Genomic DNA, 20,606 nt, shown 5'->3' on the forward strand with positions numbered 1-20,606 from the left:
TAGTTACTGTTGTCTGATGCTGTAAACGGAGCATGGGCATCAGTATCTGATAGGTGGGTGCTGAGAAACCTGCTACCAGGACCTCAAGTATAGGGATTCCAGAAAACCAATGGGGACACAGAAGACAGCAGGCAGGGCCGTGTAGTGGAACAGGGCCTAAAGGCCCACCAGGACAGTTTGAAGTTCTTCCACTAGCTCACTCCTGACAGCCAGTTGGCGACCTTTGTAAAGCACAACTGGGACGAACTAATACAAAAATGCACCAAGCCAAACGCTGCCCAATGGACATGTGTCATTCCCCCAGATGCCACTTTGCTTATCCAAATGCCAAGGCAAAATGTTAATGGCTTTATTTAGTTTGGAAGAAGGTCACAATGTGAATCTGCTTGGACAGTTGCTGCTGTGGTACTGTCTCCCCATGCCAGACAGCTCCAAGGTCCCAGATCACTGCTTCTTAGTGTCTTGCTATGTACAGGCCCCGGGGCTGGTGATCCCTGACAGCTAATCAGCCAAGGCTTGGCACTGCGGTTCCTCATGGGTCCGAGACCAGCGTGCTCCCTTTCCTCCCTCTGTGTGGGAAGTGGGTAAGTCTGCAGTTTTGCAAATGAATACATTGGTCACAAAAGGGTCAAGAGTGAGGAAAGAAAAAAAAAAAGGCAAGGGGGAGGGTGCTTCAAAAAGTTTGTGGAAAAGTTTAATTTGTCCATGAATATTTTGAAGTACCCTGGTATTGTTGTTGGTGGTGTTTGCCTTAGAATCAATTCTGACTCATGGTGATCTCATGTGTGCACAGCAGAACTTCTCCACTGGGCTTCCAAGGCTGTGTGACCTTTTGAAAGTTATCACTGAAACTATACTATCTTCTGCGGTGCCTCTGGGTGGATTTGAACTGCCAACCGTTCAGTTAGTAATTGTGCGCTTAACCATTTGCACTATTCAAGGACTATGGACAACTCAAATTCATATTTTATCCAGGATAGAGTAACATATTTATAAGATAGTGGCAGGGTCTTCCAATGCCAACAGGCATCATGGGGGGGTGGCTCTCTGTCAGCATGACACCTTCCAAGTTTGATTCACTGTCCATGGCGTTGTTGGTTGCCTTCGCGTCAGTCCCTGACTCAAGCACAAAGGATCAAGATGCTGCCCAGTCCTGGGCCATCCCCATGACTGACCACAGACTATATATATATTTGTGCTCCATAGGGCTTGTGTTGGCTGATTTGGGGAGGGAGATGGCTAGGCCTTACTTCTTAGACCATCTTAGTCTGGAAGCTCTACTGAACCCTGCTCAGCATTATGTCAACCCACACATCTCCACAGACAGAAGGGTGGCAGCATGCAGAAGGTGCATTGGCTGGGAATGGGACCCAAGTCACACTGACAGTCATTCAATTCATCTGCAAGGCCCCTCAGCCCCTGGGCCCTGCTTCTGTCACTATCAGCCATGTAACTTTGGATCTGTGAGTCATCTCCTTTTGGGCAGTTTCGGTGGGATGTGAAACTCGCCCTTTGTCATGCAAGTGAAAGCTGTGCTTGCAGTAGACCCCTCTCCCTCTGCTCTGGCGGTCAGACTGCTTGGAGGATAAAACTATGATAGATTTGTAGTCCCTGGTGCATCTCTCCAGGGAAGCCCCTTGGGCTCACAAATGCAAAGGAATAAAATGAGAGAGACAAAAAGCAGCCTTTGGAAAATCAACAAGGCCAATGAAGGCTCAAGTTTTGCTCTTTGTAAATTCAGGAAATCCTGAGCCGACACTTCTGATAATTAATACTGGATCTAATTTTGATTGTGGCTCACTAAACATTAGAACGAATGCATCTTCAGATGGTGGGAGATATCTGTCTTTCAGAAATTTTTTACAAAGTATTTTTAATTGGGAGTCCTTAATGGGTGCAAATGGACTCATGCTATAGGATCAGCACTGGACTGTGAACCACAAGGTCAGTAGTTCAAACCCACCAGCTGCTCCTCGGAAACTCTATACAGGATCGCTATGAGGAGGAACTGACCCGACGGCACTTAACAACAACAACAACAACTGGTGCAAATAGTCAACTTGCCCTACTGCTAACCAAAAGGTTGGAGCATCGAATCTATCCAGAGATGCCTTTGAAAGAAAAGTATGATACATCTCTTTCCAAGTTATTTACTTCTGAAACTACCAGCCACTGAAAATCCTATGGAACACAGCTCTACTTCAACACACATGTGTTCTCTATGAGCTGGAATCAGCTGGCCAGCAACTGGTTGGTTTGCTTTTGGGGGGAGTTTAGTTTTCATTGAAGCTACAGCTGTTTCTCACTTTTCCAATGGAACAACCTAACAGCCTAAATTTATGCTTTCTCTCCTCTTATATTTCCTTACCCAAACACTTAACACTATTTTGGACAGCAGAGCTGTGACATTCATTTATCTGGGGATTCTGAATAGGGTATAATTCCTCCAGCACCTCCTGAACTTTCTAAATTGAATGGAAGTTAACATATACACTTGTGTGGAAGTGTCCATGTGCCTGAAGATGTCTTTATCTGATTGTATCTGTATCCACACAAGGCAAAATCGAGATCAGGGGCCCAGGTTCTTTGGTGTCAAAGCAGCTCCCCAAAGTCAAATTGAGAGTCCAGTGCTTGAAATACTGAATTCAGTTTTCCATAGAAACAATGTCTGTTTGGAAGGATGGGTTGTTTGAAAACTGTTTTACTTAGCACAAGTTGTTTTCTCTGGATATGTTCTAGAAAACTGAGTTATCTGAGGACAGGGACAGCAGTTTATTCATCTTTGTACCCTTCGTTTTGAGGCCAAAAATAAAAAAAGTTTGGTCAATGAATCAGTGGATTATTCTGTAAAAGTTCAGTTTGTGACTTTCTGAATTTTACTTCCAAAGCACGCTCGCTTTCCTTTTCCATATATGGCTGTGCCGTTTTTAGGTTTATCAGCTACAGGTAGGGAAACAATTCAGCCTTACAAAAGGAATATTGATTTTCAGAGAAATATCTACCTAACTTCCAAAGCACCGATGCATGTAACTGTAATTTTGCATTTTCATTCCACAAATGTCAGGGTCTCTTTTGGCATCATAAACCAGTTGTGTTGAGCCTATTGCAACTCACAGCCACCCCATGTATGCCAGAGTGGAAGGAACTAGCCTCCACAGGGTTTTCAGTGGATGATTTTTTGGGAAATAGATCTCTAGGCCTTTCTTCTAAAATAACTCTGGGTGCACTTGAACCTCCAAGCTTTGGTTTAGAAGATTAGAGTACTAATTACCTATACCTCCCAAGGACTCTTTGATAACATGGTTCCTGAGTACATCGGTTTTTAGCTCAAGGACTACAAGATCATTCAATTCTCCTCTTTCAACCAAGACCATGCCCTGCTGTACTGTCTTCTGTCCAGGAGAGCCCTTTGGTGGACATATCCCAATTTCCCCGTCTCCACCATAAGCTGTGTAATGGAGCTGGTACCACTCAGGGCTAGGGATCTGAGTTCTAGCCCTGACCTTGCTTTTGCCCATCGCCTAGTGCCTCAAACCTGCAACCCCATGCCACATGGAGCTGTGACAGGGACACTGGGGTTGACATATTGTGGGGCAGGCAGCCTGGTCTTTGGTCCTAGATCATCCACCTTTGAACTCCTATAGTGGTCATTCTGCTGCAGGCAGGAGGGAGGGCAAGTGGGTATGGAGGCTGAGAGGGAAGAAAGGGAAAACCTTCAGCAAGTCTGTAGGAGTAAGGGTGGGTGAGAGCTGACTTCTAGGTGCAGTGGCATTTAGCACTCAGGGTTTAGCAAGCTGATTATATCCTTGTCTAGCTGCCTGGAAGGAAAATCAGAGTTTTAGCCCTAGATTTGTCTCTAACTCCCACCTCCTACATCAAACACCCTTCCCTCCAAACTTGCTTTCCACTCTTTTGAGTACCTTTCTGTAATTTACATCTGGTTACATCAATTCTCTAATTCAAACCTATTGGTGGTCTTGACGTGGCACTGAACACTCAGAACAGTGATGACCTGCCTAACTATCATCCCCTATACTAGCCCCCAAAGACTGGGCTTCTTTCTGACTAACAATCATATCTCCAATGCTAGCCAGGGTCAGTACACAGAAGGTTGAACAGTAGAGATCTGCTGGCTGGGTGGCTGGATGAAATGCCCACAATAAGTGATCTCTCCATGAAAACAAAATAAAACCCAAACACCCAAAACTGGTTTTTAAAGTCAGCAATTATCCAATGTTACCCTTATAGGACAGGGTAGAGAGCAGAACTGTGTACCATATGATTTTCAAGGTGGAAGGAAGTAGATTGCCAGGACATCTTCTGATCATCTCGTGGTGGGTTTGCACCACTACTAACCTTTTGGCTAGAAGTTGAGCACTTAACCATTGGTGAAATCCAGGGACCCATTATTATTACAATTATTATTACTCATGTAATTATTTACAAATATTTGTGAAATTCCTGCTGTGGACTCCAGTACTCTAATTTTACTAGGCTCTTAGTAGGCTAGGGAGTCCTGGTGTGGCACTGTAAGATCAGCACTGGACTGGTAACCAAAAGGCTGGTGATTCAAACCCATCAACCACTTATCAGAAACCTTATACAGGGTCCCTGTGAGTTAGAACCTTAACAACAACAGTAATAAATAGAATAAAGGATGCCATTGAGATGCAAAATAGCATCCTCCCTAACTTTCTGAGCCAGGGAACATGTGCTACTTCTTACCTTCTCCCTGACCTATTATCAGTGGAGAAGGAAGAACATTGCTAAGGTGGGTCACTGGCTTTGTGGTTCCTCCTGTCTTGTTAGATACACATCATCTCACTTTAACAACCTTGTTAGGCACATATGAAAGGTATTGTCATATCTACTGTACAGATGAGAAACCTGAGGCCAGAATATCTAAGTGAGTTGTACAGATGGGCTGCTTCTCACACCACATCATGGTGCCTTACAAAGACATGCAGAACCATCATAAACAGAGGAGTGTGTTTCTATATTGTTACGATGGAGAATTTCAAATGAGGCAGAACAGCTTTCAAGTAATCAAATGAAAAGCCAAACCTATTGCCACTAAGTTGATCCCAACCCGTGGTGACTCCCAGTGTTAGAGTAGAACAGCTACACAGAGCTTTCTTGGCTATACCTTTTCTTGGAAGCAGATTAACAGTTTTTTCTTCTGCAGCACTGGCAAGTGGGTTTAAACCCCCAATCTTTAGGCTAGTAGTTGAATGAAAACTTTTTGCACCACTCAGGAAGCTAGAGCCCATGAGTTTGAAGAGACTAGAAGACAGCAGGGTAGTAAGTTAAAGACCTTTTCAAAAAATAACAGCTAGATTAAACAATAACCTGTCTATACGTGTGGTGGTGGTAATATGCCGTGGAGTCGGTTCCGACTCATAGGGATCCTGTAAATCTTTACGGGAGCAGAAAGCCTCATCTTTCTCCCACAGAACAGCTGGTGGTTTCGAACTGCTGACCTTGCGGTTCACAGCCCGATTCATAACCACTACGCTAACTGCATGAGAGTTCACTTGCAGTTTATGAAAATGCTGAGATATAATCTTAAGAATGGCTTCCAGGGGAGCAGCCAAGATGGCCTTAAGTGGACTCCAGGACGAGCTGCTGAGGCAGTACTATAAAATTCCTCTTCACTTGGGTGGAGGCAGCAATTACTGCTCAGGAAGAATACGATGCTGCCGGCTGCGAGGCTGTGTAGCCCAGCGACAGTACAAAGGGATTATTCTGCTGTATTGTTAACGTGCAGTGTTTATTGTTAAAATACGATTGGGATTTGAAAGGGGCATGTATGAATCATAAATATTTGCATGCCATTAATGTTTGGACAAAAGAGTTGGAAGGACTAAGAAGGTCTCCCTTCTTTCCCATGAAAAGCAGTGCTTCAAATTACAGTACATATTTAATTTCGTCTCTTCCATTGCTAATCTGAAATCTCAGTGCCGGCTGCATATAACCCTTTCAGGGCCTCAGAGCCTTACGGCGCCCAAGCATAAGGCTAAGGGTTGATGTTCCTGTGAAATAAAGTCATCTGTGCAGACAAACTTGTGGCTAGTTGGAAGGCATGCCTCAGTTGCTGTTTGTTGGTGTTTTCCTAAACAAAAACCCACCAAATCCTTTGCTGTCAAATCAGTTCCAATTTACAGTAACACTACAGGACAGAGCAGAACTACCTCGGAGAGTTTCCAAGACTGAAAGTTTTATGGAAGCAGCAGCTGGTGTATTTGAACTGCCAACCCTTTGGTTAGCAGCCATAGAACTTGCCATGAAGATCTAGTCAGTAATACTGATGTTAAGTCGTGCATATCTCAGGTAACCTCCACTAAGTCCCCTCCTCCCATCATTGGCAAAGGCAGACTTACTCAGATCAGGTATTTTTCCCAAAGACACACCAGTTCTAAATCAGGGCCACTTGTTGCCTCCCAGTGACCATTTGGCAATGTCTACAGACATTTTTTTTTATTGTTGTAACTGGACGAGGAGGGTGCTATTAATATCTAGTGGGTACAGGCCAGGGATGCTGCTAAACAACCTACCAGACACAGGGCAGCCTTCACAACAAATAATACAAATAAAAAGACAGTTGCCCTCATTCGATTTTAACTCTAAGTGACCCCATGTGTGTGAGAGTAGAACTGCATCCATAGGGTTTGCAACGGCTGTGGTCTTTTAGAAGTATATATCTGGCTCTACCTATGTGCGGGTTCTACACTTTTGAATGCAACCAAATGTGGATTGAAAAAAAACTCCAGAAGTAAAACTTGAATTTGCTGTGCACCGAGCACTATGGTGAATTCGTACAGATGGAGTGATGTGTACACATAACCTAATGTACCCTTCAGTCTTTCGCACATCCTCAGTTCCTTTCCAGTACTAAGGATCTGAGCTTGTTTGCCCCACAGTCTGGTTTGCTCACTACTTGTGTGCACCCTTTGTTTCTGTAAAAACATGGCTCCTAAAAAGCAATCCCTCAAAGGCTAAGAGGGGGTGTAAAGTGCTATTTACATAGCATTTGTTGTTGTTGTTAGGTGCTATGAAGTTGGTTACGACTCATAGCGACCCTGCATAAGGTTTCCAAGGCTATAAATCTTTGCAGGAGCAGAAATCCTCATCTTTCGCCTGTGGAGTGGCTGGTAGGCTTGAACCACCAACCTTGTGGTTTACAGTCCAGTGCTTACCCTATGGAGCCACTTACATTGTATTATTTATGATAACTAATCCAGAGATGATTTAAATCATACAAGAGGGTATGCATAGGTTGTATGCAAATACTGCACCATTTTATATAGGGCACTTGAGCACCCTCAGACTTGGGTGTCACCAGGGGTCCTGGAAGTTGGTGCTGTACGATAAGCACTGGATGGCTAACCACAAGGCTGGCAGTTCGATACCACCAGCTGGTTCAAGAAAGATGAGGCTTTCTACTCCTGTAAAGATGTACACACTCAGGAAACCCTATACTGGGTCACTATGGGTCGGAATCGACTTGATGGAGTGGTTTTGGGTCCTGAAACAAACTCCCCATGGATACCAGGGAATGACTATATACCAGGTCTTCCTTCAGAGTCACTTCAGAGGAAACTAAATGCCACTCTTTCAGTTATAACCCACAACTTATTGGTTGGCAGCCGAGTGAATTAACCATTTGCACCACTAATCCTAAATATCAAAGGTGCCAAGTTGAGACATGCTACTTTCAGTAGAGAATCCAGCAAAATCCCTGTACTAATCATTAGATTCTAGTGCCTACAGTGGACACATATATTTCATGAGCACCTATTAGGTGCCAGGTACTATTCTAGACAACGGTAAAACCACACACTGCTTTTCTAGGTAAAGGCTGGATCTTGGAGTTTCTAAAATTCTTAGTTTTCTATCACCAAGAGGCACATCTTTTTTAAGAGCAGTGCTAAATCTACAGAAAAATTGTGCAGAAAGAGAATTCCCATATTCTCCCTCCCCATAACAGTTTCTCCTATTATTAATGCCTGACATTTTTAGGGTACAGTTGTTCCCATTGATGAACCAATATTGATACATTATTATTAAACCCATAGTCCTGATGTGGAGGATAAGCACTGGACTTGGAATACAATGTCACTTCAAACCACAAGGTCGGTGGTTCAAATACACCAAGTGCTCCTGGTTTTCCCTATACATGTTCGTTCTGAGACAGAATCGACTTGACGGCACTTACCATTATTAGCCTACAGTTTACAATGACATCACTGGGTGGCACAAACAATTAAGTGCTTGACTGCTAACTGAATCTTGGATGTTCAAGTCTACCTAGAGATCCCTCAGAAGAAAGGTCTGGTGTGGATGTACTTCTACAAACTCAGCCACTGGCAAGCCTATGGGGTACAGTTCTACTCTGACACACATGGGGTCGCCATGAATCAGAGCTCAATGTGATTGAGCTTTTGTGTGGTTTTGTGAAGACACCAACTTGCTTGGTTTTTGTTTTTATAATTTACATTAGGGCCATGGCATCTGCTGCTTTTCCACTTTTAGAATGTATAGGAAACCTTGTCTACAGTTTCTGAGACTGTAAATCTTTGCAGGAGCAGAAAACCTCATCTTTCTCCCGCGGAGTGGCTAGTGGGCTCACATGGCCAACCTTGGGGTTCTCAGTTCAGTGTTTGTAGTACAGAGCCGCCGCGCTCCAGTTAATTCTTAGGAGTCACAAATTCACTAGCACATACTGATTGCCACTCCCATTCTGGGAGCAGTTGCTTTACTGTGGGAAGCTTAGAGGAAGCAGGTGTTAAAAGGGACAGGCAAGTGAGGAGTGAGAGGCTCCAGGTCAGTACAAAAACAACCAGCAACCAAACACACCAGAAAAAAAACAGTCATGACAAACACTACTTATTCAAGAATTCCTGAGGCCGACACTTGACTCAGTCAGAAACATCTTTCTCCGATGTTTTTTTCTAAAGTCATTTCTATTGAATCTTAGTATGGTACACAGGTGACAGCCGACCTAACATACTGGAACAGGTGGAGAAAGTTTAGGAATGACCCAACCAGCTGTCTGCCTGTGGCACCTTTTCAGACCCAGTGCTGACCTTGGAGAAGGTTTGTGTCCTTTCTCTGCCCTTTTATGAGTTGCCTGAATTTTTATTTCAGGCATGTAACTGAGTCCTTTCTGGTGGTCAAAGGTGTCTCTCGGGACACATACCAGGACCTTGCTCCTACCGCTTTTTACTTTGAGTGGACATGGTCCACTGGCATCAATTCATGGCCCAAGATTGGTGGGTCAGAACTGCTTGAAAGGGACATGACAGCCTTGTGGCCCCTCAGCTGGAATGCTCAGGGACAGGGTGGAGGAAGAGGGTGGGAGTAGGCCTTATGGGCCCGCCCCTGGGTGACATTTGTGAGGCAGCCTGGTGGAGCAGTTACATTAGTACCGCCCTCCTGCGTGCATGATCTCTCCACCCCTTGGTCTCATTTTCTAACCACACACACATCTTCCCACCTGGGATGTGAAGATGTCAGGGGTACGGACATGGTGCAGTCTGTGCATACAGAACGCTGATACGCTTTCTCTCTCTCTTTTTAACATTTTGCTGTGGTCTGAAAGTTTACAGAGCAAATTAGCTCCCCACTCAATAATTTATACACATTTTGTTTTATGACATTAGTTACAGTCCTCTCAAAGTCACTACCTACATTCTTCCTACTTTCTCCCTGGGTTCCCTTTTTCCATTTGCCCATCTTTCCTGTCCCCCCTTGCCTTCTGTATTTTCATTTTGAAAACTTCTTTTAAGAGTGAATGAAGAAGCCCCAGTGGCACACACAGTTAAGCACTCCGCTGCTAACTAAAATGTTGGTGGTTCAAACTTTGCCAGTGGCCCCACGGGAGACAGATCCGGTGATGCGCTTTTGTAATGATTTCCTCCTAGGAAACCCTATGGGGCAATTCTAGCCTGTCACATGGGATCCTTAAGAGTTGGAATGACTCGATGGCATACAACAAAAACGGTATGCTTTCTAATTGTATTTTTTAAATCTCTCTGAAGTTTTAAATGTATGTTTTCCTTAAATTTTTGTGGAGATGCAAGATATTTTAGGGAAGAGGGGAAAGGTTTTAAAAGCTTTTTATGATATGAGCTGATCAGAGTTTCCTATCTTCAGCACAACTGACATTTGGGAGTCTGATGATTTTTGCTGAGTGGACTGGCCTTGCATTGTAGGACTAAGTTTAGCAGCACACCTGGCCTCTACCTGCTCTATGCCACTAGTGCTTCTTTAGCTCCCAGCCCGAGTCATAAAAACCAAAAATGTCTTCAAATATTGCCAAATGTCCTCCATGGGGGAGGGGGGTTATACAAAATCACCCCGAGTTGGTAACTATCAAACCACTGAATATCATGGAAAGTAACTAGCAAGTATTGCTATTAGGTACCATCCAGTTGAATCCGACTCTTAACAACCCAAATAGCTTGCAGAACTGCCTCCTAGGGTTTTCTAGACTGAAATCTTCACAGGAGCAGATGGCCAGGCCTTTTCTCCTGTTTAGTTGCTTGTTGTTGTTGTTGATGTTAAGTGCTGTCAAGTCGGTTCTGACCCATAGCGACCCTGTATAGGATTTCCATGAAGTGGCTGATGGGTTTGAGCTGCCGACCTTGCGGTCCAGCGCATTCTTCTGCAGCTCCACAAACTGCCAACCAGAAGGTTAGCACCCAAGCACTTAACAGTTGTGCCGCCTGGGCTCCTTAACAAGGAGCTAGATAAATAAATAACATACTGACTCTAAACCTTCCAGTGATTTCAAAGAGAATGATGAAGGCAGATCTGCAGAGACCCAGGGCTGGAGGTACAAGAGACACACCATTGAAAAAGGCAAACAAAGCCTTATTATGATATGTTTAGACTAGCTTCTCATTAATTTTAGAGAGATAGGTAGATGATAGATAGATAAAAAGATACGTAGATAGATACTAACCACCCTCCACACAATGGTTTCTAATAGAATCAAGAAAAAACATCGTAAAGACCCAAAACCAATGCCTAGAGCAACCTGGAGCATTTCCACCTCCAAGCAGGCCCATCCCTCCTTGGCTCATCTGCTGCAATCTGATAAGCAGAAAGATCACCCCTGTGCTCAAGCCCGCCCATATTCCTGTGCATTACCTATAAGCCAAGAAAAGGCTTCTTTGTTTGCCCAAGGTGACTCGATTAGGGCCGCAAACCACCCTTAATGGTGCTGGCCAGCTCACCCATTAACTGGACAAGACTTCCCCTGGACCAGGAGATGGGGGCAGGGGATGGGGTGTGGACAGTTCTGCAGTTTATACTGCTCATAAATTCTTAATGAAGGTCTTAAATCTCAAGGTAAAAGCAGAGATTAATCTAAACGGAAAAATAAACAGGAAATTTACTTACAGCTTCTTTGAGAAAAAACACAGTTTAAGTGGATCCTAAATGAATGCTTCCTCTCTGAGGAAATCAGAGGAAACGCAGTTTGAATTTAGTAGCAGAACTGGCCATGAGATTCTCCAAGGGGCTGTTGGGATCACTTTACCATTGACGGGTCTTCAACTATCTGCATCCCGTGTGGAGAAAGCTCAGTGATCTAAAAACGAGTTCTCAAATGGGATGTAAGCCCTGATGTGGTCTAACAGCAACTGGGCAATTTGCTGGAATCCCAAATCAGCACAGGGAAAAATGAATGCCATCCATAACTCATTCTTAATAGGGACTGAAACACACCTCTGTTGAATGCAGGACTCACATCAGAATCAGAGATGGAGCCCACTAATGTGGTATTTACAAATACAGCTCTCGAAGGCAGGATCTTGGTCCCTCATGTGCCCGTGAGCGAGCTGATGCAATTGGCACAGTGAAAAATAGGCATAAGCAGCTTACTGAATCCATACAAGCCATTTATTAGTTTCTGTTAATAATATAATGTGAGCTTCAAATGACAAGATGTTATTAGAATGGATTTAGTACTCAGAGACAATTTGGTCCAAGAAATCTTCTCAATTGAAGTATGAACACACACACATTACGGACTGAAAGTCTTACCGAGCTTTTATTTTGCTGTTAACTGCTGTTGACTGACCCCCAACTCCAGCTAAGCCAAGCACAATGCAATCAAATGCTGCCTACTCCTATGTCATCCTCTGACATGATCAGCTGTGATTGGACCATTGTGATATATATCTTTTCATTGGCTGCTTTTAAAGTAAGTAGATTGCCAGGACTTTCTTCCTAGTCTGCCATAGTCTGCTCATCATAGCAGCACACAACAAAGCAACACACAAACACTGAAAGACAAGTGGTGACTTGCACGTGAGGTGCACTGGCCAGTAACCAAACCTGGGCCTTCCCCATCACAGCCCCTTAAAACCACATAATTTCTCCATATTGGCAGCACATGGCTATTCACAAACATCTCCTTACTGATCTAAACTTGACTCACAATCATCATGATCATCGGCAGAAAGAAAGAAAACAGCCAACACATTGCACATCATCTCTCCTTTTGTGCAAGTAATTTTTTGTTGGAAAAATAAAAAAGCAACTCAGAATGTGTTCTTCCATAGTCAGTCTTCTCTACCCTCTCTCGCCCCTTGCCAACCAGCACAAAAAGAAAATACAAAATTGATTTATTAGAACCAGAGGTGTGTTTCAGTCATTGGCTGGGCCACTGTTTATGTCTGTAATGCTTGCTGCTGAAACAGGAAGCTCTAAAAATCACTCAACCATTTTTTCTCTCTGAGGCACTTTCTGATTGATAGCCCTCTGTCCTGACCAAAAGCAACTGACTTAACCAAATGCAGAGGAAGGGGAGAGTAGGGGAGGTGGGTACAGGGTGGAGAAAAGTCTAGCTTCTGTCTATGGGCTGTAAAATATGGTTCCTACAAATAACCTCAAATAAAAACGGCTGCCTGACACCATCAGCAATGCCTGGCACTTCATAAAATCAGTAAGAAATCCATGAAGGGATAAACTGTGAAATAGCTTGTTCCAGGCACTTGCCGTATTTTCAAGAAATCTTTTCTCGGTGGTTTTTGCCATAGCTGTGCCACTGCAAACTTTTAAACAAACCTGCAGGGAGTGTGGTGGTTGGGATGTGGGGAGCTAGCTGCTTTTTTATTGGTAACTATCATATAGAGTCCTGGTGTGGCGCTGTGGGCTAATAGGTCAGACTGTAAAGTTTTTTGAACTGCAAGGTCGGTAGTTCAAGCTCACCAGCTGCTCCTTGGAAACCCAATACAGGGTTGCTGTGGGTCGGAATTACACTTAACAACTACATCATAGAGCATGAAAATCTTGCTCTCAGGAGAGGAATTCTACACGGAGTCCTGGGCACAGCTTCTGACCTGCCTTCTAACAGAATGACTTGTGTGGACGGACTCAGATTTGGTATATCACACAGGCTGAGCCTTTTTCATCCATATTTGCCCACATTGAAATTTACCTTCAGATTTCAGTATATACATTAATTTAAAGGAGTCCTGGTGTGGCGCTGTAGGACAAACAACTTGATTTTGCTCTTTCAAGCATTAAGTGTCAACATCAATGTGTGCCAGATTTTTTTTCAAGGTCAGCAGTTCAAACTCACCAGTCACTCCTTGGAAAACCTATACAGAGTCATTATGAGTAGGAACCAACTTAAATGGCACTTAACAACAACAACAACATTCATTTAAAAGGAGCCCTGTTGGTGCAGCGGGGTCAGTATTGGTTTACTTACCTAAAGGTTGGTGATTTGAACCCCTCAGCTGCTCCACGAGAGAAAAATGAGGCAGTCTGCTTCTGTCCAGATCTGCAGCTTCAGAAACCCTGTGGAGCTGTTCTACCCTGTCCTGTAGGTTTGCTGTGAGTGGCAATCGACTCAGTGGCAATGGCTTTGATTTTTTATTAATTTAGAGCAGCAATAACAAAAACAGAGAGAAAAAAAGGACATTTTAATATAATTCATGTGTATTTGTTTTTGGAAGGTGGTTGTTGTTAAGCACCATTGAGGTGGTTCTGACTCATAGCTACCCTGTAAAGGGTTTCAGGGGAGTCCCTGGTGAGTTTGAACCGCCAATCTTGCGGTTCAAGTCGATCTTGAGGTCGAATGCTTATCCTATAGCGCTACAAAGCAGCAATAACATAAACAGAACAAAAAAAAAAGGGGGTGGTGAGCTCATTTTAATATAACTCATGTCTCTTTGCTTCTGGGAAGTGCAAATACGCAATTGGTTCAGCTGCTAACTGAAAGACTGAAGCTTCAAGTTCACCTGCCGATCTTCTTCCAAAAAAAACCGTCATCAAAAGTCCTATGGAATTGCTGTGTGTTTCTGCTATGTATATTCTCATCAACAGCAAAGATAAGTTATTAAAAAGAAAGAAAGACAATGCCATGGAATGCTGATACCTGTCAGTTCACCATGAGCAGAAATCACCTGGATGCCAACTGTTGTTTGGGTTATTTGTTTGTTTTGTTTTTGTATACTTTCCAGGAGGTCTGGTTGCCAGCTTATATTTTGTATATTATCCATAAACCATTCTGGGATAGTTAGATGAATTTTCCCTTCCTCCATTGTATGAATCTGTCATCAGATAGAGCATGGCTTGGATCCTATGATAACATTATAAGTCACTCAGGTCATTTCTCAGTAATATTGTTGTTAAGTGCTGTCCAGTCGAGTCCAACTCATACTGACCCTGTATAGGGTTTCCGAAGAGAGGCTGGTGAGTTCGGACTGCCAACCTTGTGGTCTAGTGCTTATCCTACAGTGTCCTAATAGTCAAGATATGTCTTGTTGGTTTGGAATACGTGCCTGCTCTTCACCTCACTCTCAGTTTCCACTCACCTGAAAGACAACCACCCCAAACTGCTTCCCAAGTAATGAAAAATAACTTAGGAATGAAAATGCTTTAAGTAACAGATAATACACAAATATGCAACAATTCAGATTGGGGAAGGATAAATCTATGTCTGGGGTCTGGGAAGATTTAAACAGCAACAATGCAGTGAAGGAATTTCATCTTACAAAAGTGCTGGGAGTGGGCACTTTTCTAAAAGGCAAGATTAAAGTTGCCAGAGAGGTCAACATAAACACAAAATCCACAAGAAATTAAAAGGCCATATTAGAACCAGGCCAAACAAGCCATATTAGAACCTTCTGAGGTTCTGGGTAGGTTTCATATTTTGGCTCTGTAGCTGGGGTCAATGAATGCCCTGGAGAAGTGACAGTCCTTTTGGTTGCAAAGTGCATCCTTCCCTTTGCCAGTGATGTCCTGTTGGGGTGCCTGATGGCCATCCAAAGGCCTGGGTTAGTGCTTTGAGTGAGATCTACTTTATACAAACCAGGTCCTGGCTATAATCAAAACAAAAATAAAAACCAGTTGCCATTAAGTAAACTTCAAATCATGGCAACTCCATGTGTGTCAAAGTAGAAAATCCACAGGATTTTCAGTGTTGGTTTTTTTCAGAAGCAGATTACTCAGTCTTTCTTCTGAGGTGCCTCTGGATAGAGCTGAACCTCCAAGCTGTCGGTTAGCATTCAAGTGCATTAACCCTTTTCTTCACCCAGGGTGTCACCAAAACAGCACAAGGTGTAAGAAGATTGTCTGTTTGGGTTGTTAATTTATTTATTCATTTCTCAAGTATCCACTCTGTGTAATACAGTGCTAGACTGGCCCTCCATAGCCAAGGCAAAGTTCAAATTCATGCCCGTGGATCCCTGGGCATGTTCACAAAAGAGCTTCAACAGAACTGGACACTGGAACCATACACATGTACATTCCTTTTTCCTTGAGAGACATCTACTAGACTTTCTAAATTATCTACGATGTTCCTAAAAGGTTAAAAATCTCATTCTTAGAAAAATTAGAATAAAATTTGCAGTGGGTTCTCTTTTCTCATTTACAATGTGGTTAATGATACGGTCTGGTAGATTTCCTCTTTGGTTCTAAAGTAAATTAACTAAAGCTGTATTTGCTGATTGATAGGTTCTTTTCCAACTGATTAAATTCTCCAACAGGGGTGGATGCACTCACAGATTTTGTTGCTAAAATGTCTGAACTCTGTATGGCTAAAGCCATGATACACTTTCTTGAACTGAAAATATTAGTAGCATCAGTATCGAATACAATGGCACAGACGTGGCTTGTTTCTTATTAAACCTCACCAGAAGAATTATTTTAAACAAAATCTTATTATAAGGAACTTGGATTTTCTGGAGGCAGCCAAGGGTCCCAAAACACTGCGCTAAATGTGAGTTATTCTGAACAACAACCTGTGTGCTAGACATATTCTCTAGAATTCAGTTCCACTTTCCAGAAAGCCCTATCTCTCATCTTCTCAAGCTGCTATCTCTTCTACCATTGTAAAAGAATGATTCAATTTACATGGAGATACTCAATCAAAGGTGGAGAATTCCAAAAATGAGATTGATATTCTGGATAAGATTTCCACTGATAGGGAGAAGAAGGGAGGGAAGGGAAGAAAAGAAAGAAGGTTTAGGCTGCGGGAGGGCTTTACTAACATTTTTAGGGGCTAGTGTAGTCACCAGGGCCATCAAAGCTGGAAGGGCAGGTTCTCCCAGTTACAGACTGAACCTGAGGTTAGGAGCTGTGATTCTGGACATCAGCCAGTGTCCAGACAGATCAGTTTTGTAAAACACAGAAAATCCCCTTCCCATTGAATCTCTGGCAATTTCAGTGAGGTTTTATAAATCCCCACAGACCATGTCTGGTAAAAGAAAAGGGAGTTTGTCCTTCTACCATGAAGTCCCTGGGTGATGCAAAGGTGCAGTGCACAAATGCATACAGAAATTTTAACCCTGCATGAGGAGCTTTGGAAGAAATGCCAGGCAATCTGCTTCCAGAAGGTCACAGCCTTGAAAACTTTATAGTGTATATAGTTCTGCTCTGCTCACATGGGAGCTCTGTTTGGAATCAACTTGATAGCAATGGGTTTTGTTTTTGTTTTTCCCCTCCCACACTTCATTCTGAATTGTTGTTGTTGTTGTTGTTATTAAGTGCCGTGGAGTCGGTTCCGACTCATAGCGACCATGCACAGGGTTTCCGAGGCTGTAAATCTTTACGGGAGCAGAACGCCTCATCTTTCTCCCGCGGAACCGCTGGTAGTTTTGAACTGCTGACCTTGCGGTTCACAGCCCGATTCGTAACCACTACGCTACCAGAGCTCCTTCTGAATAGATGTCTAAAAATGAGCTCTCTGAACATCCACCAGGACAAGTGACCTTTGATTGAAGGTGAAGTTGGCACTGATCCCAAAGCCAGGCAGGACCCCCATCAGTCACTTTGTGGTATGTCAATGATATTGGAATGTTTTCTAGTACATTTCAAAACAAAACAAAACAAAAACCAGAATATGAAGTAGTAGATCATTTTAAGATCCCTTAATAAAACATTATGAAACTTTTAAAGGAATCAGAATCAGTGAGGAAGATTAAGATTAATTGTCAAAATTAGCTAGAATCATCTGTTTTCTTAGTAATGGAGGCAAATAGAAAAAAAAAAAAAAAGAAAAGAAAAAAAAATCCGGCACACATTGATGTTGACACTTAATGCTTGAAAGAGCAAAATCAAGTTGTATTTTACAAAGATGGAGAGAAATTATGAGACAGCGTCAAATCGGACCTTCTGACAGCTCATTTTGTCTTGTAACACTGACCAAAAGAAAATCACTCAAGACCAACAGTATACATGATACCCATAATTGGGCTACAAATTTAATTAAAGAGTCTGTCTTTCTGATTACTTGTTGTCACTCGTGGGAAGCAGAGCTTATTCCAAAAAAATAGTGTCCATTTATGGCATTTCAATTCTCTTTTTTTTTTCTTGTTCCAGGGTATCAGAAGACAGCCCAGCCTCAAGGACATGCTGGCACGAATCACGCAGCCCAATGCAAACAATCCACACCTTGGGGAAACAGCTCACTGTTACCCAAGTAAACACCAGCACTGTTAGTCACCCACTCAAAACAGCAATGGCCAATGAGGGGCGCAGGGGTAGCCCTCAGAGCCAGAAAAGGAAGACTGCAGCTTTGAGGGAAAATCTCATTCTTTATTATCACCGATTTACTGTGCATTACCAGAAAGCCACGACTGCACTTCTTATGGGAAAATGTCACTGGCATGGGCCATTAAATCATTTCCAGAACTTTTATAACCCAAACCTGACACAGAGACACCCACACAGACACAGATTATGATAACAATAATTTCTCTGGAGAAACAACCAAATGAGACTCAGCCATCGATTCATAGTAGTAGAAGCCTACAAGAATTGAACTGAGATTGTTTGCTAAACTGGTGGGCATGAACCAGGCTGTGAGACCTTTGTTTTTTATTATTGGCTTCTCACCCACTCAGCCAGCTCTTCCTTTGAAATCTGCAAGATGTTTTCTAAACACACATCTCTGAATCATAATGCAAATTCCATTTACTGAAAGGCAGGGACTTATAACGAGTGAACCCATTTAATGACTTATGCCTTTATACATTAGAGCATCACTTGTGTTTTCAGTAAGTGGACATAATTTTCTTTGCATTGCCCTATTATTAACATAGTTGGTGTTATGGGCATGTATTTTGAATCACACTATAAGTTTTTGTTTTTTTTCCAGCTATTCTATTTTGAATATGCTCCAGAGAATTAGGATAACAACCATGACCCAAATTTCAAAACATACCCGACCCATTCTCCTTTTGGACTAACTGAATTCCCCAAGAAAACAGGTTTTCTTCTGTTTGTGAATGCCTCTGTATAGAGTAACTGCTACGTAGTAGCATCCTTTGGTTACACTTTTATTTTTGCAATAACAATCTACTGTCATTTAGGTATTGATGATAAGTTCTTTTGTTACACTGGAAATAACCTTCATTTGAAACCTTATTCAATGCTGTATTACAAAAATGAGATTTGTACAATAAACTGTCCTCCATCCTTCAATTAAACTTCTAGTACTTATTGCTGTATAAACATCATGAGTAAGGTTCCCATAAAAAAGAGACAATATAATGTTTGAAAATAAGTGAAAGTCAGATTACAATGAGCCAAGATTCCTTGTTTTGCTCTAATTCTTTAAGAGTGGTTGAGGGAAAGGAAAATGAAGAGTACACATAAAGGCGAGATGATAGAACAGTTCTTTTGAATAATCCAGTCTTCAATATTTCTAGTACTGTAAAATGATAGTTGTACCTCAATCTTTCTCTCCAAATAGCAATAAGGCATTTAGAAGAAATATAACAGGAAGACCATTAATGCCGTCAAATTGACCAAACCAGAATGGCATTAGTACTATTTCTTCATATTTTACCATAAAAAGGTAGGCTTTCAGGAAACCAAACCATGTTGTAATATCAACTAAAGTTATTATAAATGATCATTTGAAATTCTGTCACTTGTCACAGAACACATTCATGTTTCCAAATCAGTCTTGAACCAATTCAATAGTAACAAGTATATAATACAGAGCTGGATTCTGTTCAAAACATTAAGTACTGAATAACAATTTTTAAAATGCTGACAGAAAAGTCACAACCCTAAGAAGGACTGCATTTCTAGGGATTCCATTAGAGAAACTGCTAGGAGTTTTGAAATCTGTAGTTGCTACCCGTAAAAACTTTTGTGTTACAAGTTCAGTTCTGACTGGTACATACCTCTTCCACTCCGTCCGACAAACCTGAGGTCGTTGAATCTTGCGACTTGGTTCTTCATGGCTGCGGTGGCATTTCTCAGCTCGGCTGAGTAGTTTTCATCGTTGCCAGCCATCACAGTGACCAGAGTGCCATCTGGAACGTCCCCCAGAGCCACCACCTAAATACCAGTCAAGGGACAAATGCAGACATCAGGAAAGTTATGCATACACTTTTTTTTGTGTGTGTGGTGATGGTGCTAAAGGGAAGTATATATTAAATGATATACTTTCGTTTGCAAAGAAATAGCAATCATAACTTGGGAAGTTTTACTTTTCGCTCCGTTAGGCACAACTAAATAACAATTTTCAAAGAATAAAATATTTACCTCCATTCACCTAATAAAGTGGCATAAAGTCATATTGCACAGCTGTAACAAGACAAACTATAGCAACGACTCTGAAAAACTATGCCTTCTCTTCAATTCTATCATCTCCTCTTGGTTCCTTATATTTGAGAAGTAGACTGTCTTGTGCATTTGTCTTTATAAATTGAGATCTCCTCTTCCATTTTCCCAGACATTACTGGAAATCCTAATAGAACTCAGACTTTAACTTTCAGGTGTTTCGGATTTATATCTCTTAAATAAAATTTGATTTTTGCAACTGAATTGATGATCCTTGAGTGACTTAGGCTGCCCTTCTGTAGTTTCTACTTGACAACAAGTAATAATACATTTCTATGATCTTGGGTATCACTAGCAGATAAATTTTAAATTCTGGCCCAGCTGATTTTGAAGAATAATTCCCTCAATAATTGAATAGGTATAGGTTTCTTATCAATATTGAATAGGCATTGATTACTTATTAGGGTTACTGAAGACAACTGGTTAGATAAATATTTTTGATAGACTCAGGTAATTCAAATGAAATAAGAGCAGTTTCAAGATAAAAGGATTGGAAGAACACAGTCTGA

General features: G+C 42.1%; 1 protein-coding gene across 2 annotated transcripts in view; it reads right to left on the minus strand.

Moving 5' to 3' along the window:
- RUNX1 (runt-related transcription factor 1) overlaps positions 1–20,606 on the minus strand; it is a 353,781-nt gene that overhangs the window by 99,579 nt on the left and 233,596 nt on the right. For both annotated transcript variants that reach the window (XM_006862559.1, XM_006862560.1), the window contains one exon: positions 19,656–19,812. In XM_006862559.1, the coding sequence (XP_006862621.1) occupies positions 19,656–19,812 (157 nt within the window). The remainder of the gene's footprint in view (positions 1–19,655; positions 19,813–20,606) is intronic.

Source organism: Chrysochloris asiatica, unplaced genomic scaffold (assembly GCF_000296735.1).
Source record: "Chrysochloris asiatica unplaced genomic scaffold, ChrAsi1.0 scaffold00049, whole genome shotgun sequence".
Classification (NCBI taxonomy): Eukaryota; Metazoa; Chordata; class Mammalia; order Afrosoricida; family Chrysochloridae; genus Chrysochloris; species Chrysochloris asiatica.